Here is a 22,507-nt window from a genome sequence, read left to right as displayed (position 1 = left end):
TGGGTATTTTGTTGCTGTGATTCCATAGTGGGGTGAATATCTTTGCTGTATTATGCTGGATGAGATATATGACATACTTGAATATTAGTACCTATTGCATAATTGTATGTACAGTATATGCCAAATACAAATTTGTGGCTAAAGCATTTTTGGTTATGTGGTGTGCTGGTTCTATATATTTAAAAAAGTAAAAACAGGGAGATATTATATATATATTTTTTTTTTTTTTTTTTTTTTCTTGCTCAGAATTGGGCTTTAAGGTCTACAGACTATTTGACTTCAGCATAGTTCCACCATATCCAGACAGCACCCACCATCCACCAACTGATTTTACATCCTCATGCACACTGAACATTTTTATAGCGACTGTTTTTGGCTTCTGGCGTTTTTTTCTACAGCCAGTCAACTCCCCAGCATGGTATCCTATGTGTTCATGCACACTACGGTTTTAACCAGCGTTGTTTGTCGGGAGCTTTTTTTATGGCTGGAAAAAAAAAAACCCAGAACTAGTTGGTTTCAAGAGGAGTTTTTTAGCTGTAAAATGCTCTAATGCTGATAAAAGCTGGAAAACGTGAAAAAAAAAAAAAAAAAAGTCAGATATCTGGCATTTATGAGCATTTGAGCCTGAAGATTTTGTGGGAGTAGAACGTTGCTAAAAAAAAAAAAAAAATGCAAATGTTGAAAAACTCTGAAAAAAGCGAATACAAAAAAGGCTAAAAAAAAAAAAACCTCACGTTTTTATTGCAGCATTCTACAGCTACGGCTACTGGCGGTTTTATAACGTCAAGGGTGCATGAGGCGCACTAGTTGCTTTGAGTTGCCCTTTAAGGAAACATGTCATTACTGTAAAATATTTTGTCTGCCTAACACCTAGTGTGGTGTGTTACCGGGCAGAACTGAGTGGTGTTCTGAGACCCCTTCTGATGGACTAAAGACTTGGGTGTACTCATGATAAATTCTTTGGCTCCATTCCCCTGCATTACAGTTCGGGCTGAAAATCTGGAACCACAAGCTTTCTCCTAATGACAAAAACAAGCTTTCAGGGTATTTTACAATGTACAGGCCCATTACTGTTAAAGCAAAATAATTTGGATTTGTTTGTCATTACAATTAAAGGCAAACAACACGTGGGACTAGAAATGGAGCAAAATTAAAAGGACAAGTTTACTTAAGGAAAAAAAATAATAAATGCTCATATTTTTCAGAAAAATGCCTGCGATCAGTGTTTGGCGGGTGCAATGTCAGTGTGTTGCACACCCTCCCTCAAGCTTTCTGCCCGTACCTGCTTACATTATTATTATACAAGATTTTTTGCTCAGCGCTTTACAATATGACGGAAAACAATACAGCAACAATAAAAGTTCAATACGAAAGGGTTAGGAGGGCCCTTCTCCTTGGAGCTTACAATCTAAGAGGGAGGGAGCTGGTGGTACAAAAGGTAGTAACTGTGGGGGATGGACTGGTAGGAGGAACAGAAGATTCCATTATTAGCTGAGGGCAGGATAGGCTTTCCTGAAGAGATAGGTTTTCAGAGATCGCCTAAAAGTGAGCAGAGTAGGCGATAGTTTGATAAATTGGGGTAGAGAATTCCAGAGGATGGGGGAAACTCTGGAGAAGTCCTGGAGACGAGCATGGGAGGAGGAGACAAGGGAGCTAGAGAGCAGGAGGTCGTGGGAGGTGCGGAGAGGACGGTTTGGGTGATATTTGGAGACAAGATTGGTGATGCAATTTGGGGCAGAGTTATAAATGGCTTTATAGGTTATTGTGAATGTTTTTCATTTTGATCCGTTGGGCAATGGGAAGCCAGTGGAGGGATTGGTAGCAGATATGGAACAGTTAGTAAGGTGGATGAGTCTGGCAGCAGCATTCATGATAGACTGAAGAGGGGAAAGCCTGCGATGAGGTAGGCCAATGAGGAGGGAGTTACAATAGTCAAGGTGAGAGATAACCAGGGAGTGAATAAGTTGCTTAGTAGTTTCAGAGGTTAAGAACGTCATACTTTCAGTTAGAAAGCTGGAGGAAGGATGAATGGACTACCAGCTCACTGGTCAGCACACTCGAACGTCCTGCCATCTGCTGTGCTGGCAGACGGGACTTTAATTCACAGATCGCTGTTAATGACGCAAGCGAAGGTGTGTTCAGCTGCGCTGATTTTAAATGCAACAGTGGCTATGGGGGAGAAGAACCTCCGCCCTCCGACATAAGGGAAATGGGTAAGGGGCGTGAGCAGGGCAGGTACTGAAACATGTTACATCTTAAGGCGTATCATGCTCTAAAACCAAACTTATCCTTTAAATTCCAGGCCGCCCTACTAGCTAGCCTAACAGTACTCTGCACTGTGGAATTATAGCTGAGTTTCTGTGTTCACTGCCAATTCACTGAACATCCTCAGGGCTTTGTTACACAAGTAGTTTTACATTCTTGCTACTATGTGGGCAAACTTGCCCGTGTTCTCCTTCTGAAGGTACAGACAACACATTAATAAAAATGGAAAATGGGACTTCTTTATGTGCATGTAATTCTAGCATTCAGATTCCATGTAGTAAATTTTATATTTGTCTTTCCAGAAATGTTCAATAAAAATTATATATATAAAAAAAAAAAAAAAAAAGCAGGACAACATTTCTGTATCTCCTGTATAGTGATCATTTATACCTAGCATTACTTGGACACATCAAATTGATTACACTCGAGTTATTTTTATTTGGCCACAAAATGTTTCACTGCTATATAGTGCGAAATCTGCAATTTGTAACAAGGGGAATGGAAAATCATGCCGCAACGCAGACAGAACTGTCAGTGCACACAAAAGTCTTTATTTAAATCCCAAGAATTGAATATATATTTGAAAATTTAGGACGCTTACCTAATGACCCCACATCTGGGCCAATAGACTCCACTACAAAGTCTGCTGATTTTCCAACGACACCACCAGAGAGACCAGGGCCCCATGCCCGTACTTTCTGAGGTCCTGCGTCGGGCCCCACCTGAACTTCAAATGGGCTGAGAAGACCAAAAAATGCAAGTAATTATGTATATAGTATGGAGGATGTAATCACAGAACAACAAAAACGGCTAAGTTAATGCTAGTGACAGACGGCAGCCTACATGCCATTTTTCCCAAAATTCCCTTTCCACTTTAGTGCTTTCTCCCCCACCCATCCATGTCTCTATGCTTTAATTTTGCTGAGAAATCATTTTGAAAAACCTTTCTGGCAGTAGCCATATTGAGTAAGGGCAGATCATTCATGTAAGGAAATATGTTTTATTAACTGGCATCCATTTTGTATAATGCCCCCATTTCTAGATGTGTGAACAGTTTTGTTTTTATAACTCCTCTCTCGTTTTTTTAGACCAGTTTCATTTCTGTAAAACGGAACTACCTTTATATGGTATCCCTCAGTCTCTGTTCTTCACGTAACTATATTGATAAGAATGGAATGTTTCATTGGTCATCCTAAGATTAAGCCTACTGAGTTCTGTAGAACTGTTCTTGTCATGCATGACATTTTCCGAGATTTAGCTTGCACACTTCAGTGTCTGGAGCTTTATTTCTCCCAGGCCTGAGGGTGAAAATAACGAGGACAGGGACTACAGACAGACTGATTTCCATCAATTCATGTATTATTTACTTCCTGGAATCCATCTGCTCTTAGCTCAGGCATAGGCTGAGCTGACAACCCTCCCCTCCTGAAGACTCCTGGGACATTTGCCTAGGCATTTGAACTCAGTGGTGGTGCTAATGGATTACAAAATGCATGAAAATTCATATTTTCAAAAGAAAATTTGTTCAGAATTCGACCTCCTGCCTAACCCCCAGCAGCCAATACAATTTCAGTTTACCTAGGCGAGAAGAGTGAAAGACTAATTCTGATTGGCCATAATAAACATCACTGCTTCTTATGATTTGCTAAGCTTACTTCAACTATTGTGTTCCATGAAGCAATCCTGAAAAATGAATCAAAAATGCTTCCTTATTGAACCTTTAGGGCTAGTTCACACTAAGTTTGTTCCAGTGGCTTTTTTTTCTGCATCCAAAATGCATAGAAAGTACGTCACATGGTTGTCAATGGCATAGTTCACACCAGTACCTTCAGTTCCAGAAAAAAAAAAAAAAAAAAAAAGGTAGAACATGCTTCATTTTTAAATGCATTAAAAACGCACTGAAACACCTCAAAAATGAACCAGACCTCCGTACAGTGAAAAAAATTCTTTGGAATGCATTAGAAAAAACACAAAAAATACATTGAAATGCATAAAAAACATGTTAAGAACGTGCATGCAGAAATGCATCCAGAACAGATCTGGAGTGCGTTTTTGTGCTGTGAACTGGCCCTTAAAAAAAAAAAAAAAAAAAACAACAACTTGCTGAACCTTTGAGCATCATTTAATGCAAAGAATCTTTTCCCTTGTTACCAACAAGATTTAATACAGCCCCATTCTGTCACAGAAAAAGCTGCCCTAAGATGAATCTTGCCTATCTGGAACACTGCCAAATTATTTCAAACTCTTGCTAGAATGAAAGACTTTTGTAGAGTAAAAAAAAAGTTCCCAGCGACCTTTGCATAGTGCGCACACAATGATCAACCCCAGGACCGGGTTAATGATTTTCTCTGTAGAACAGAAACTAGGATATCCTTCTCCTGGTATTTTATGTAACCTAGTAACTTAGAGGTTGCTGCCAGGATCGTTCTGGGTTTTGATTGCAAAGCATAAACCATTGCTTAAAAACAACCCTGTCACTAACTTCTCATAATGACATTCAAGTAACATGAATTCCTCAGTGTTTGTTTAGCTTAGCAAATGGAGCACAAAATAATAAACTTTCTCCTGAAAATGATGTTACCTCGGCACTTGCAGTTTACAACTTTCAATTCTGCTGGCTCCTGCTCTCTCTGTGCTGCTTCCCTGAACTTCCAGTCTTCACAAGAAAAAGTTGACAGTGCAGTCTCCAGCCTTGCAAAAGGGAGGGGGAAGGAGCAGGGAAGTGCCTTGCCATCATAAACTATGGGGCTGTGTGTTTCTATTGATGCACACAGTGTAGGGAGACAGCTCTGGTCCCTACATACAAGGGTTCCAAAAGGCATAGAAAAGGAAAAAGGAGTCACCCTGAAACAGGAAACCTGGGTCAGCGATCATGACAGCAGCTCAAGCCGAAATGTAGGCTGGCTCACCTTTGGGAAGAGAGCTGTCTTTTTCAGCACATGAAAAAAACCACAGCTTTCCACCAGGGCAGAAAGGAGACAATGGCGTTCAATGTGCCCCATTCTCACTTCCTTGCTGCTGTCACCTGCAGGGAAGACCAGTGCGGAAAAAAGCAAAACTGCTGCATTTTTGTACACCACTTCACAGGGGTCTGTGCGACCCTGCGCTTTATGCACAGCAGCTGAGCCGACGTCCATAAGAATGAATGGATCCCCCCTCTCTTTACTGGCAACTGCAATCACTACCTGCAGAGAAAACTGTGAACCTGCCCTAAAAGATAAAAAAAAACTGCATGCTCGGTAATGGATAAAACCATTGCACACAGCAGGTAAAATTACGATGTGTTTACTATTTTCAAGGCAAAAAAAATAAATAATAATCGAGGCTTTAGAACCACTTTAAAGTGTATGCACATTCTAAAAATGACGTATTTCATTTATTACCATTTGGTCTGTTAGGTATACCTTTGAAAGCATACCTGTTGATCATCTAAAAGGTGGAAGGGAGTGGGGATTCAGTAGTTCAGCAAAAGACAACTAGGCAGGGCTGACACTATTTTTTGCGATCCCTCTCTACAAAACCGTGTGCTGTCATCCCACAATAGGCCATTGGGAGTCAAGCAGATTTCCAATAGATCAACAGCTATTTTTCTGTATTTGACAGGGCCTTTAAAGGAATAAAATATGGGGAAATGTGCATGTATTGCAGAGATGCACTTAAAAAAAAAAAAAAAAGTGAACAAAAAGTGAGTGACAGATTTTGGCCATCACAGCAAAGTTCACTTGAAAAAAATGCTTTAAGTGACAATACAGAATCTAAGATTAAATACATTCCACATCCCAAACTATATATTGCATCTTTCCACACCATATGTTTTGCGGAAGGTTACAAATTTCAAAAGGCAACTGCAAACATCTCCATCCATAGACAGGGCATGGTATTAAAGGTTTACCAGACAAGACCTTCATCTTACCTTTTGGGGATGTGATGGCCGCCCCAAGTGATGGTGGCCACATATTTTCCAGGGTTCAGGGGGTAATACTCAAACAAATGTACTCCATCTACCGCCTCCAACTGCTTCACAGGCTCATCCAGACCCTCTGCCAAAACACATCAACACAATGTTAGCTTCATTTGAAAGCAGCTTTCAGACGCCACAGAAGAGAAGACAAATGAGATCTCTAAATAGACGTGCTGAAATGTCCAAACCTTGGACAGGATAACCACAGTCTCCAACATTGTAGATGCTATTAGACATGCTAGGGATATGCCTGGAATGTCGAATATTCTCAACATTGCCAACATCTGTGCAGATTTGTGGTTCACTAAGCATTGAAAATTATCTATATGCAGATGTACACATCCTCTGATAGCAGCAAAGAGACAAAACATTGGGTGAAGCGGTCACCATTGTGGGATGTCATAGGAGTACTGGTCTACCACTGGGGAAAAATGATCTGGCTATCCAGCATTTTACTTGCCATTATATTTTCTATATTTATTACTTTAAAAAGGGTAATTGCTCCTTTGTGGTCAGTGGGGTGACACTTATTTATGGGCAGCACAGTGGCTAAATTGTTAGCACTTCTGCCTTTCTCAGAGCAAACCCCTCTAAGAGCCTGAGTCAGCTGCTACTCTCCGCAGCCCAGTGCTCCTGTGAGCGCTAGAGGGGCAAAGAACAAGTGACTGACAGTCACTGGCTCTCGGCTCACTGAAGACAGAGAACCGAGCGATCAGCTTAATTCTCAGTCTTAACTGGGACAGGGGACCAACGCAGCTGGGTTTGATGATGCATCCACCTTAGTTAGCACTTCCGCCTGGCAGAACTAGGGATGTTGGTTCAAATCCCAACCATGGCACCACCTGCCTGGAGTTTGCATGGTTCTCCCCGTGCCCGTGTGGGTTTCCTCCGGGAACTCCGGTTTCCTCCTACACTCCAAAGACATGCTGGCAGGTTAATCGGATCCTGTCTAAATTGGCCCTAGTATGTGTATGTATGGATGTGAGTTAGGGACCTTAGATTGTACACTTCCTGAGGGTTAGGACTGATGTGAACCTACAATATACATGTAAAGCGCTGCGTAAATTGATGGCGCTATATAAGTACCTATAATAAATTTATGCCCGCGGACAGATAGTACTTTGGCAGAGTACACATTTTCCATTAGGAATGGATGAGTGTACAGTGCATTGTGGCTCAAACTAGTTAAAGAATGAGCCACACACAATAGATATTCAAGAAAAAGGAGTAACATAGCTCAGAGCAACAGGTCAATATAACATAAAAAAAATAAAAAACAAACCAATTGGTTGCTAGAGGCAAAACCCACAGCTTATAATCATGAGGTCCAGCACATCTAAAAAGTACCTACAGTGACAAAAAGGTTAGTTAAGGACAGTGTGTTTGTTGTGCAATGAGAGTGTGAGAGTGGGGCTTGTAGCTAAGAGGCCATGGGTACCTGACAGAGTGGGGCCTGTGGGCAAAAGTGGGGCCTCTCAGTGTAAAATGGAGCTAGACTAGCAATGTGGCTGAGGGCAGCAAAATAACAAACCATACCAATTTGTCTAAGCCAACAGACAGTTGAAACAGTTGGCCAGAAGGATAAAATGTGTGTTCTATTTGATGTACCCCTGTGGGTAATAAAATTCAAATGAACGTTTGCCTGTGGACTGTTAAGCTGAGATCCTCGTCTCTTGCCTTTGCCATTCGATATCAAGCTCACATTATATACATGAAGACAGCCAGTACTTCAATGCACAAGATGAAAGCTGTAATGTGGTTAACACATCAGAGGCCTTACAGATCTCTTCCTTTAAGTCAAAAGTACAACTTTCCCCTACAGGAGAGGTTCCAGGAGTCCCTGAACTTTGATGTGGTTAATACTAATGCTTTAACCTAAAGGTTTCATCTTGCACATTAAAGTGCTAGCTGCCTTCATGCATACTGCTATATAGAATACCTGTATGAACTGTCACACCCTTACATAGTAAATGCATTGATAAATTTTTTTTTATGGGCATAAAAAAAGCGGGCAAAGGACGTTTCCGTGCAGTGTGGAAAAACGTGCATTTTTACATGCGTTCCCACACCGCAAATGGTCTGAACAAGCTCTCAAACTAAATTTGTTCAACAAGTGGGCTGAAAATCAAATCAATTACCCCTTCCACAGTGAACGGTGTGGATTGCATTCTTTACGATTCAAAAGTGATTTAAATTAACATAAAATTGCTAGTACTAACAGTTTTGCACCATATGTATTATTTACACAGTGATGTTAGCAGGTTCTTCCAAACTGAAAGGCTGCATTAAAATACTAATGTATCCCAAAAAATAGCTACCTGCACTGTGTGTTGATGACAACAAGTGCTCTAAAACATGTAAGTTATACAATAACTCTGTGAATGAGAAAGTTAAAAAAAAAAAAAGAAAAGAAAAAAATCTATACCATGCAGAACTATAATAAATAAAACATTATTATTGTAGAGTTTCCACTGACAGCTATTTGTCATGTCCACTCCTTGTTCCAAGAGCATAGAGAAAATAGCTGTGATATCAATTACCTAAACACATTATTTTATTTGGCTATAACAGAAGGGACATTTTTTGAGTTAAAGTATTATAGAAAATAGACCCCAAGACATTGGGAGTGTTTGCATACAGTTAAACAATAGCAGACACTTACTTGGCCCCTTCACTGAAACATGGAGGTCACCACTTCCTGCAGTTCTAGTGTCGACCTTAAAATCAGCAGTTTCTCTAATCCGGACGCCTTTGGGCTGCAAGCCACGTCCGCTGGCTCGACAAGCGTTTGGGCTGCAGGCTGTTGACAGGGAAAGAGATAGGAACACTTGCTCAGATATCATAATACGGATAATACTATCTGTACAAAAGCAACACATTTGCCATGCGTCAGGTCAGTGGAGGCAGGCGTGTTAGTCAAGATGGATAAAGCAGGCCTTAGTGAACGTACAGCATTGTGATACACCACACACAGATTAGGAAACGAAAGCTTCTGGGTGTTACGATACAAACTACTTAACAGATGAAACTAGATGTAAGTTACACTTAAAGGGAACCTGTCAAGATAGAAAAGTAGTCGCTGCCATGGAGGACTTGCTCCAGGGAGTCATCTTTCACTTTATTTAACTACCTATCAAATTATCGACTTACAAGCATGCAAGTAGTGAATCATCAGGACATCTGTCCTCTATGCTTTCTGTGGAACACAAACTCATGGGACAGTAAGACAGTTAGATTTACCCAGGTCTGACTCTTGTGGAAATGCAAAAAAAATGTGAGATAAGGCAGAAAGATTTTAGGAGGCCAAAGTTTAGTTTATCCTAAGGGTAAGGAAGACCTCTTCCTGCCACCCCAAGACACCAACAAGCCATAGTATTGGAGCTCAGAAAGCTGGAACGTAGAAACAGTTTTTATCTCAGCCCCAAAGAAGGCAGGGGTTCACAGAACCTGGAAAATAAAAACCGCCTAACTTACAAAGAGTAAAGTTTTCTGTTTATGAATTTCTTTATCATTCTGAAACTGTAAATTTAAAGTTTTATATGCAGGATACAAATTGCTATTACACATTACATCTTAAGTGGAAAAACAATGCTACAACTGCCAAGGTTAGAAATTGGGGAATTTCATTATGTTGCTATTGCCTAGGTGGTAGTGGTGGCAGTGTGACAACATCATGGGGTACGGTGTGATTATACTATGTTGCACGAATAACTACATAAAATGCTACAAGGCTTCGAGAATTTATATTTGAACTCAAAATTCAGATTTACGATACTTTGGAAGAAACTCACTAATGCATTCTACAACCTGGGCCCACCAACATCTTTCTAGTAGCAGACGACCCCTCATTGCATTTTTTTTACATGTTCTTGTAATAGTGACCAAAAATATTAGATGGTGCTTAGATGTGCAGACCTTTCCCAACTGTTCGCATACACATTTGGTCTATAGAGGAAACAGAAAAGATCTATGTTGTTGGCACTACCTAACTTAGAGGAAACATAAGTGACTTGTAAAGGAAATTGGAAATCCCTACCTAGATTCCTTCCAAAAAAGAAAAAGGGTCAGTTGGGATATATCTTGTGAGGTCAGAGAGTGTCCGTAGATATATAACCATTTTCACAGATCCAGTAACAATTATTTTTGGTTAGAAGACAATACAGGTAGCGGAATCATTGGAGGACTAACACTTCACTACACATATATTAATATCATTTCAAGTCTGTGTTGGTTTTGTTCTAAAGGGACCTGAAGTTTAACAGATGTATGAAGGTTATCCGTGAGGCACACAACTAAAATTCCAACTTTCAAATTAACTACAAAGAACATTAGAAACTATCACTTGAATGAATGTTGTTGGCTAAGCAGACTCTTAGCCCCACTGTACTGAGAATCACAGGTGGCCTTACCATTTCAGGACATGGGGACAAGACCACAAGCTAGAACTCTCCAACTTTGCATCACCAGCACACAAATGGTCAGAAAAACAAATGTGCTGCAGGTACATTACAGCCTAAAGAAAACTAACACTAGTCTAAAAATGTCTCATTAGCAACTTATAGTGAAACATCTAAGACAAAAACCACAAATGAAAATAATGTATATCTACACCAGCAGGGCTTGTAAAAACCAGACAGGAAGCTATAGTCATGTCTACAAGGGGAATGAACAAAGGGAGAGGATCTGAAGTAGTCAGCTAATAGAGACAGAAACCACACTTTTGGGAAATACCAGATTTCCCTATGGATGTAACCATGACAAGTATTCACCTAATCTGGGACCACCATGACACCATCTGGAGACTCAAACAAGGTATGCGTGGATGATCATTTTGCCTATTTTATAGATACTGCCCTGTGTGGTCCTTTGTGGGCAATGAATGCATAATGAAGGTGAATTTATATAACATTTATATTTAAAAAGGTGATCCAAAAGGTTCACTGCTATGAATTACCACACTGACATTCCAAAGAAAAATATACTAATTTCCATGATCGCATGTTATACATTTCAAATCCTACAAAATAATGTGCTCATTAGAGAGTGAAAGTACAAGTCTGTTAAGAAACTCTTCACTTCAAGAATTCTGACGTTGACACCAAGAAAATGTTCCACACAGGGTCTTGCCGAGACTGTAATTAGTAGGTTTATGACCTGTGAAGGTTATTGGATGACAGCAACCAAAAGGAGTAATGTGCTGTTTCCAGCAGCAAGGGGTACAACAATCTCAGACCCACAAAGTCTTGACAGTCTATATAGCAGTGGTGGAAGTATCTAGGCTTCTGACTGGTTGAGACAGAACAAACTTTGCACCTGATGGACTGAGACATGTAGCTAATATTTTTTTTTACACAAAAAAAAAAAAAAAAAAAAAAAAAAAAAAATCAACAAGAGGATGAAATCCAAGCAAAAACCTGCAAACTCTTACCAGCCCTGGCCTGTACACAACTATGAGGCTTAAGCTGTGCCGTCCATTATCCCACAAGAGCAGGAGAGATCAGAAGAGGGAAGCAGAGATCTGCAGCAGCAGGAAGGAGGAAGCAGATGAAAGCAAAGCAGTAGAAAGCAAAAAGAAAAATGTCTCAACAGAGTAAGAAGCCAATTATCACATCATTGTAAAGTACATGCTAGAATATTACAAAACGAAACAAAATAATACTGATAGGATCTCAGGAAAAGGCAGTCAAGCACGTCACAATTCCAAAATAAATGCTGTCCTAAATCACTGCATATAAAAGTGTCAAACTGGTTTTCTTTTTTTGTGTACATTCATTTTCATTATCTATACAAAAATAGATCAGTAATCAATGCATTATGGTCAATTATTCCTGATTTTCAGTAATAATGGCTAATGGATACCAGGTTATTTTAAACTTTTTTTTTTAGATCAAGTAATCCTTAAAGTGTTACTAAACCCATGACCTTGTGTTCACTCTATTTGGTCTCCCATAGTACACAGAACATGGAAATGCAATTATTTTAGTAAAATAAACTGCTAAATACGTCTGTCTGTAGAGTGCTGATTGTCCCTGTGCTGATCACATGCACTCTCCCAAGAAAAAAAACAAAAAAACTCTTCATCAATACATACCAAATTGAGCATGTGCAGCTTGCTCCAAAGGCTCTGATCTATCAGGAGATAGATTGGGGACAGTAGAAGAAGAGGAGGATCAGAGAAGAAAGGATCAAACACCTTTTTACACAATCCGGAAGATTAGGATTAACCCCTTAGATTCCACAGTGAGTATAACAGGCACGCTTTACTGCATAGACAGACTGATTTTACTGTTGTGGGTTTAGTAACACTTTAAAAGCGGAGTGTATGATATACAGTCAGGTCCATAAATATTGGGACATCGACACAATTCTAACATTTTTGGCTCTATACACCACCACAATGGATTTGAAATTAAACAAACAAGATGTGCTTTAACTGCAGACTGTCAGCTTTAATTTGAGGGTATTTACATCCAAATCAGGTGAACGGTGTAGGAATTACAACAGTTTGTATATGTGCCTCCCACTTGTTAAGGGACCAAAAGTAATGGGACAATTGGCTTCTCAGCTGTTCCATGGCCACGTGTGTGTTATTCCCTCATTATCCCAATTACAATGAGCAGATAAAAGGTCCAGAGTTAATTTCAAGTGTGCTATTTGCATTTGGAATCTGTTGCTGTCAACTCTCAAGATGAGATCCAAAGAACTGTCACTATCAGTGAAGCAAGCCATCATTAGGCTGAAAAAAACAAAACAAACCCATCAGAGAGATAGCAAAAACATTAGGCGTGACCAAAACAACTGTTTGGAACATTCTTAAAAAGAAGGAAGGAACGCACCGGAGAGCTCAGCAACACCAAAAGACCCGGAAGACCACAGAAAACAACTGTGGTGGATGACCGAAGAATTCTTTCCCTGGTGAAGAAAACACCCTTCACAACAGTTGGCCAGATCAAGAGCACTCTCCAGGAGGTAGGTGTATGTGTGTCAAAGTAAATAATCAAGAGAAGACTTCACCAGAGTGAATACAGAGGGCTTACCACAAGATGTAAACCATTGGTGAGCCTCAAAAACAGGAAGGCCAGATTAGAGTTTGCCAAACGACATCTAAAAAAGCCTTCACAGCTCTGGAACAACATCCTATGGACAGATGAGACCAAGATCAACTTGTACCAGAGTGATGGGAAGAGAAGAGTATGGAGAAGGAAAGGAACTGCTCATGATCCTAAGCATACCTCCTCATTAGTGAAGCATGGTGGTGGTAGTGTCATGGCGTGGGCATGTATGTCTGCCAATGGAACTAGTTCTCTTGTATTTATTGATGATGTGACTGCTGACAAAAGCAGCAGGATGAATTCTGAAGTGTTTCGGGCAAATTTATCTGCTCATATTCAGCCAAATGCTTCAGAACTCATTGGACGCCGCTTCACAGTGCAGATGGACAATGACCCAAAGCATACTGCAAAAGCAACCAAAGAGTTTAAGGGAAAGAAGTGGAATGTTATGCAATGGCCAAGTCAATCACCTGACCTGAATCCGATTGAGCATGCATTTCACTTGTTGAAGACAGAACTGAAGGGAAAATGCCCCAAGAACAAGCAGTAACTGAAGAGAGTTGCAGTAGAGGCCTGGCAGAGCATCACCAGGGATGAAACCCAGCGTCTGGTGATGTCTATACGTTCCAGACTTCAGGCTGCAATTGACTGCAAAAGGATTTGCAACCAAGTATTAAAAAGTGAAAGTTTGATTTATGATAATTATTCTGTCCCATTACTTTTGGTCCCTTAATAAGTGGGAGGCACATATGCAAACTGTTGTAATTCCTACACCGTTCACCTGATTTGGATGTAAATACCCTCAAATTAAAGCTGACAGTCTGCAGTTAAAGCACATCTTGTTCGTTTCATTTCAAATCCATTGTGGTGGTGTATAGGGCCCAAAATGTTAGAATTGTGTCAATGTCCCAATATTTATGGACCTGACTGTGTGTGTGTGTGTATATATATATATATATATATATATATATATATATATATAAATAAATAAAATCAGTTACACGTTAAAGTTAAACTCCAGGAATGAGACAAAATCTACCCCTGCAGCAAGCACCCCCACCTTCCCTGCAAGGGTTAAATGCTCAGGTAGTTTTTGGGAACCGGGATAAGATCTGTTACTTACCCGATTTCTGGTTCTGGGTAGGCTTCTCCTCAATCCATGTGATCAGTCCCACATAACATCCTCTCTACACCGCTTTGGGCCATGGTTGCATGCTCCTCTTATGTACAATGCAGGGTTACAGCAGTATTAAACTGCTATTTTTAAAGGTTGTCCAACAGGCAAGCTTGTACTAATTCTTACCTTTAGGTACCATGAATATCTCCTAAACTTGTGCCATTTAGAAGATATTCACATCAGCACCAGTTGATGATATCACTGTGCATACTAGCACATTATGGAACAACAATATAGGAAACCCATTAAAAAAAAAACAAAAAAAAAAACAAAAAAAAAAAACATAAAAAACTGGGTGAGTTTACTACCGTTTTAATAGCCCTGCACTGTGCGTAACGATGTCAAGAGACTTCCCACAGCCTGGAGCTTGAGGACAGGGCTGGTGCCTGCCACACCAAGGTATAAAGAATGTAGTACACTATATCTCTGAACTAATTGAATGATAAACCTTGCAGTGCAGGGGGGCTCACTGCAAGGGTAAATTTTGTCTCAGTCCAATAGTTCAGCTTTAATTAAAAAAAAAGATTTACATAGAACTAGAATTTGTTTCTCAATCTCAGGCTCCCATAACGCCCTGTAGGGCAGCACACAGACTAGGAGAGTCAATTGAGGTTCAAATGCTTCGCATTGCACTGACAGTCTAAACCTGTGAGCATGCTTACAGGAGAGGGAAGCACAAGGATACCAGCTACTTCTTCATGGTCCAAAAACAAGCTGGGGTTGGTTCTAAATTGGGCAGTACTGTTTAACTGTAGTGTAGTCTGCAGAGGTTTTTAAGACCCAGTGCAAATATATGAATGTATTTCTTAGTATGCAGGTTTGTTATGCCTGTATGTATTAGGAGGACCAACCTCATGCTTTGCAGCAGTTCCCAAAATCAAATCAATATATACTGTATATTTCTATTTAATGTAAAATAAATTCTAAGTACTACAGAGCTGTCTTGACACCCCTCTAATTATTTCCTGGTGATGACATTTCTAATCAATTGGCAATTCCTGCTCACTATACAGAAACTGGAATGTTTGAACTGCAACAGTAAACCCGGCTAAGCCTACTGCTGTGGTTACATGTGGATGAACCTTGAGTTAGAACATAGATAATGCCCTGTGCAGTAATTGATTGGAAAGAGCTTTGCAACAGTGCACAGGCATTTTACCCAAAAGTCCGATACCTACGTTCACCAACGTTGACCACATAAGGACTTTTGGGCGTGGCTTCCCCACCGAATGTGACGCCAACAGTATGAGGTCCAGGTTTCAGCGGCTTGTAGGTGCATCGATACACACAATTTCCTTTATCTTCAAGTGCAATGTCCACAATATTGTTTCTCCCCTGAGGATCGATAACTTCTATTCCTATATCTCCGACTCCAGCACCTACAGTGGACAAATAATGTGGAAAGTTTTAATAAAACACACACTTAATGCAGTGAGGTATTTATTTAAAAAAATACAGCATGATTTTTTTTATAATAAAAGTACACAAATGATTCTTTATTAACTTCTTGTAGACCTCTGCACAACAAGACTCAGAGCAGGCAAAGCATTCTTTGAGTCGACACTGGCTCTGAGGAAGAGGTACAACCTCAAAATGCGTCAGCCACCAGCTATCTAGAGGTCTCCAGTCCCCCACCAGACCACTTCCAGGGGTTTTGGACCACATTGCATCCTTTGTGACATGCTTTCCATTTTATTTAATTTCTATTGTGAGTATTTTACGATTTATAATCTCATTTTTAAAGTTAATGCACTAGGCCCGTGCACCCTCTTTTCGTTTCTTATATGCAATTCTTTGAGTGGCGCCTGTGCCAAACAACCGACAGTTCGGTTAAAATCTAGTGATCAGAATGCCATATTCAAAACTATAAAAACGTGTTTGTTCAGACTGTAGCAATTCTTTAACAAGAAAAAAAAAATCATAAAAAAATAAGATACAATATTCAGTTCGAGTGCCTCTATGGTGTAACTGTGCTAAGGAACTATTCTGAGACAAAGCATGTGACATACTGCATGCCTCTGTAATATAATCACTATAATCACCAGAGCTGGCAAATTAGAACATTTACAATTGTATGAAACCTTGCCTGGAGTAATTAAAAAATGCAAACAACTCACGAGAGTTCTACTGTAGCCAATGAATTCTTAGGCACATTACAAAGATTAAACTTTCTATATTGTTTAAGGGAAAAAGAGGTGGGCAGAGGTTTTATCCAATTTTTTTATGTCTTTATTATCTGAAATGGGTGCATGGGAAAGGTCTATATACAACTTCACTGATAATAAGAAAAAAACAAAAACAAAGATGAGGACTCTAGATAGACAAGTTTTTAAGTTCTTGGAACCCTGGAGAATATTTAAATGTTGTTCTTTGGCAAGTTCAACAGACAACTTCGGTATAACATGTAAATAAAAGAACAATTTCTGCGCTAAACACACAAAATTAATAGTATGCAAGTGTAACACAAATCATTAAAAGTAAACTGTCCAAAACAAAAATAGTAAATGTCCGCGATGTGTAAATCGGCAAAGCAGTCCCCAATGATGTTATATCCAGTGACAGTGAAAACATCATGCCCCTACATAATCCAGACACCAAAGTGCACCAACACCTTACGTAATGGAGACATGGACTCTTTGGATAAAAAAAAAAAATCCTCTAAACCAAACTCTTCTCTTATCCTCATCTCCACATAAATGACAATCAAAAGACAAATGTCAATTTTGCATATCACTTTTCCATTTCTTCACATATTCAGTGTCGGATAACACCCAGTGGGAAAAGGCACACGTATTTAGCCAATCCCGGGAATCGGCCACAGTTCCCCATTCCTGGGATATAACAGCATTGGAATCTGCGTTACCGATTTCTTACACATTACAGATTTTTACTGTTTTGGACACTATTTTAATGATTTTTGTTACACTTGCATACTATTCATTTTTTGTGTTTAGCACGGCAATTTTTCTGTTCACATTTTGTACACAATTCATCTAATGGTTTGTTGCCAGCTGCTTTTTCATGGTATTACACCAGCGTGATTCTTTGTTGGTGCTTTAGACAACTTGTGTATGCCTACACCCAAGTACAAACATTTTACATATTGCAGTTTACTGGTCCTTAGATGTGGTAGTTGCCGTAGTTTTTTTCTTTACAGACTTTTTCCTTTTTTTTATGGGGGCATCCTGTCTGTAAAACTTCCTGTCCTAGGGTGACAAGGTTTAAGATGGCCATAGACTGTTTTGATCAGTCAATGGCCCAAACTGAATCACTCTGTCAAACATCTTTCAACTGAAGAATTGAAGGAGCCAGGTGGACAGTTGTTGGCTAAACGGCACCTGCATAGTACACAGACATGGAGGGAGATTCGTCCTTCTGTATTTGTGGAGGTGTATCGCTTTTCTCCCTTGAACAGGACTACAGACCACCTTCCCTCTCTCAACTAAAGAGTACAATGGAAGTCATCAACGCAGAAAGTTAAAGCATCATCAACTGCTATTTTATGGACTTATTGAACAGATAAAAAAAAAAAGTGTGAGAACTGCGCTGAATGCGTGAAAAATAGATCAAATATGAACAAATAAAATGAATAAATACAAAAATGCTGCTAGTTCAAAAATATCAAACAAAACACATAAATGAGCACTCAAAAAAATGACCCAGTAGCGCATAAATATAGAAGTGAAAAATAGTGAACATAAAAAGTGAAAACTGAGTGTGTAGTCCAAAGAAAGTCCGAAAGCTACTTCTTATCCAGCAAACGATTCTTCCAAATCTTCAAACTAAATCACCACATGAGAAAAGAAAATATTATGTTCCCCCTGTCGGGTATAAACTCACCAGCAAATGTTGCCCCCCCCACTCTCATGGTTGGCTAAAGAGGCTCAATCAATATCTCCCGGTAGGCTGACGGATCTATCAGTGCCAGTATCAATCATCTCCTCCAATCTTTCAGGCCTTTAGAATTCACTGGAGAGTGCTCGGCAGAAGTTGGAAAGGATCTAGCTGTCCTGTGGCTTTAGCAACAATTGTGTGACCCAGGCGAGTTTGTATGTCATCATAATGTCACATGTGTATCACAGAGCTGGCTATGTGACGGAGAATAGGACTGTCCGGACAATTCACCAAAACGTTGGTTATTTGGTTTGAGTGTGGAGTATTTAGAGGAGGGGGAGGCTCCTCTGTTACCCTAAATGCCACCATTTTTGGATTCCCATCATTTTACGAATCATTGTTGACCTTTTGGGGATAGGAGATTATAAAGATTGGAGGAGATGATGGATACTGGCACTAATTGATCTGTCAGCCCTCCGGGAAATATTGATTTAGCCTCTTTAGCCAACCATGAGAGTGGGGGGCAACATTTGCTGGTGAGTATACCCGACAGGGGGAACATTATTTTCTGTTCTCACATGGTGATTTAGTTTGAAAGTTCAGAAGAATCGCTTGGTGGATAAGAAGTAGCTTTTCGGACTTTCTTTGGACTACACACTCAGTTTCCACTTTTTATGTTCACAATTTTTCACTTCTATATTTATGTGCTACTGGATCACTTTGAGTGCTCATTGATGTGTTATATACAACAAAATACTTTCGATAGCTATTAAACAGACCAAATGAAAGCAAGTGATAGGAATATACTGTTCGAGGTTACATACAATTTAAATTCTTCCTGCTAATCAGGAGAACTAGAAGAGTGCAGAAAACTGGCTGCTCTGTCAGTATCGATTAAGGCTGTTAACTGTAATTTTCAACACAAAGGTAGTTTATGTTTGCACAGAGCTTGACATCAGCCTGCGGGGACACTGCGGTGTAGACACTGGAGGAAGCATCAGCCGCTTCCATCCTCAGTGCTCATAGCAGAAAGCACAGCGGAGTGTTTTGCTTGGCTCAGCAACGCTAGCCGGTGCTCAGTGGAATAAGAACATCCTTTGTGTTTTCTGTTCTAAAATTAGCAGCGCAGGAGGAACTGGCTAATATTTCAACCCAGGCTCTATTACCAAAGCAATCGTATTAGCTAAACAGAGGAGCGTGGAAAGAAAAACACAAACTGACATATGAGCGCAATTATGCCCATGCTATGACATAAGTCATTTTCATTTTCTCCCCAGCACAACTACAATATTTAGATATTAATCACGTGTATATTATCATTAGGCACTCAGAGTAATTCCCAATACCGGGCCTCTTTTTGCAGCAATTGACACTTTACAGCATGATCTGTGTCTTGGACAGGATTCATGTTTAATATATGTCTAGCAGGTTCGTTGAATACTGAAATATTTTCTAACACTAGAAACTTTAAGCCACTCCAGGCAACAAATGGACTGACTCCGCCAACTGTAATACTATCCATGAAATTATTCAAGTCTAGAAAACTTAGTCCACAAACTTTAGCTTTATTGGCATTTTACACAACTTTGAACATGATCTATTGACACAAAATAAAGTGCCTATAGATGGGACTGCAGCCTCTTGCCAATTGTTCCTGAGCAATAACCCTCTGACTGTCCATAATTAGAAAGAGCATACGTATTAAAGACACTGTATATACATAGTTACATAATAAGTCCATCCAACCAGTACAACCCAAAGGACTTCAGATGGCAGAACTTACAACTCAACTAGCACGCTCAAGAATTTGGAGCACCAGGAGTCTGGATTATTGGAGACCATCGGGCAGAAAAGTATAATAATGCAGGATCAAAATGAAAAGTACACATGCAGATAGATTGTAACAAAGATTTACTTAAATTACAGATTTTAAGCTTTTACTGAAGTGAACTTGTCATGCAGGAAACATGAAGTATGATGCACACAGCGACTGGTTTCTAGTTTAGACTAACCTACATCTCCCTTCTCACCTTTGTTTCCATCCTAGGTTTAGTGACCAAAAACAAGGTCACTACTTCAACTGGAAAAAACAAGGTTTTGGTTCAAAATTGTTACAAAATGCCTCTCCAAGACTGAATGGAAAACACAAGCAATCCAGGGACAAATTTGAAGTAAAGCAGATACGTAGTTTACTCAAGGAGGGGCAATTAGTGGTACCTTGTGCATGCATGAATTGCGGCCTTAAAACCCAAGTGAAGTTTAGGCAGAGACTTAATAAACTGGTGCACACAGAATCTGGTACAGCTGTGCATAGCAACCAATCAGGTTCTAGGTTCTGTCAAAGCTTAACCAGTTGCCAACTGCCCTGTAGCAGTGTGTATGTGTATATATATATATATATATATATATATATATATATATATATATATATATATATATATATATATATATATATATATATATATATATATATATATATATATATATATATATATATATACACACATACATACATACATACATACACACACACACACACACACACACACACACACACACACACACACACACACACACACACACATACACACTCTGCTATTCAGGGTGGGGAGCGCATGTGCGCGCGTGCCTGCCTACACGCGCTGTCGTTGGTTCCTGTACATGTCAATCACGGGGTCCTGGCCACAATTTGTGGCTGGGACCCAGCGATTGGCAGAGCAGCTGACAGGAGAGAGGTCTGTGAATGTAACCAACAGGGGAAGGGGGGAGATAAAAACCAGCACGTCCCCTAATAAAAACAGTACATAGTGCACATCAATAACATTCCATAACTCAGTTAACCCTTTGATCACCCCAGATGTCAACCCCTTCCTGCACAGTGTCATTTGTATAGTGACAGTGCGTTTTATTAGCACTGATCACTATTAGTGTCACTGCAGATGTCAATGACAGTCAGTCAATTCCCACCCAGTGTCAGAATGCCTGTCGTTATATCACAGCCGCGCTATAAGTCACTGATATTTGCCATTACTAGTATAACAAACAAAAACCACTATCTATACCAATGTTTGGTTTGCGTGAAAATGTTAGCTTCTACAATTAATATATAAACGTATTGGAATTTCTTTTTTTTAGCAAAGACATGTAGCAGAATATATTTTGGCCTAAATTTCTAAAGAGAAATTGTAGGTTTTATTTGATGTTTTAAAGCAAAAAACAATTTTTTTTTTTTTTTTTAACTTTTCAGTCTTTGATAGTCACTGGGTTTTTTATTTTTTGCACTATAAAATGAACAAAAATACCACCAACAGAAAGTTCTATTTCTGTGAAAAAATAACAGATTTCTTTTGGGTACAGTGTTGCCATAGACCACACAATTGTCAGTTAAAGTAGCCCAGTGCCGTATAGCAAAAAATGGCCTGGTCTTGTGCACCAAATTTAAAGCATTTGGCCTAAATCTTCAATTGGACTTTAAAGGTTACCATTAGAATTATTCCAAAAAGGTGCTAATGGTAAGGGGGACCCAGGCAAGCTCAAGGAAAGGTACCTACAAGCCAGTTTGTTACTTACTAGTCTCCCCAGGAAGATCTTGGGAACTACGAAAGAAAAAAGGGACTTCTATAAGGCCAAGCTCAGTCTGATTTACACCTGTGACCATCGCTAGAGCAGGGAAGAGGGAAGAGAAATTGCCATACTGTATAGGTGTTTTGTTGTCAGGACAGAACAAGTCATGTTGCAAATTGGCCAATGACAGGAATTCTCCAGATGAAATATAGCTCCTCTGACCTAAGCACCTTTTGTAAAAATAACACTGGCATAGCATTTATAACAATGAAAACAATTCTAAGATAATGCTAAAGCCTTATTGCTTTAAAAACCAAAGAAGAAAATGATTACAAACAGAACAATACACACCTGCAGTATAAATGTCGAAGTAGGTGGGTTTATTGGCAATGTTACCGGTTGCCTCCAATCCAGGTCCTTTAGCTGTGACTTTACTGGCGTCTCCCTGAGCCTTCTCAACATTTACTTCAAATGGGCTCTTTGAAATGTGCTGACCGGCAAAGAGCACAGTAACCTATAAAACACAACATTAAACACAAAGTTTGGGCAGCGTGCACAACTCAGAAACTGGGCTTAACAAGCAACAGATTCAAGTGTAGAGTGTTAAAAGATTGACACTGCCATAAAACTGGGGTGGGCCGATGCCTGTCTTGG

The 22,507-nt window shown here is 39.7% G+C and overlaps 1 protein-coding gene across 1 annotated transcript in view; it reads right to left on the bottom strand.

The window, feature by feature from the left end:
* LOC149463049 (filamin-B-like) overlaps positions 1-22,507 on the bottom strand; it is a gene marked incomplete at its 3' end in the record, with an annotated part of 254,729 nt that overhangs the window by 71,577 nt on the left and 160,645 nt on the right. The window contains exons 7-11 of the mRNA XM_089676035.1: positions 22,205-22,367; positions 15,634-15,834; positions 8,889-9,026; positions 6,179-6,305; positions 2,867-3,003 (exon numbers count right to left, since the gene is read on the bottom strand). Coding sequence (XP_089532161.1) covers positions 2,867-3,003; positions 6,179-6,305; positions 8,889-9,026; positions 15,634-15,834; positions 22,205-22,367 — 766 coding nt within the window. The remainder of the gene's footprint in view (positions 1-2,866; positions 3,004-6,178; positions 6,306-8,888; positions 9,027-15,633; positions 15,835-22,204; positions 22,368-22,507) is intronic.

This window comes from Staurois parvus, unplaced genomic scaffold (assembly GCF_062004578.1).
Source record: "Staurois parvus isolate SC_StPar_1 unplaced genomic scaffold, SC_StPar_1.0 ptg000162l, whole genome shotgun sequence".
Classification (NCBI taxonomy): Eukaryota; Metazoa; Chordata; class Amphibia; order Anura; family Ranidae; genus Staurois; species Staurois parvus.
Note: the sequence above shows the minus strand (reverse complement) of the source record. Positions and strands in the feature narration are given on the sequence as shown.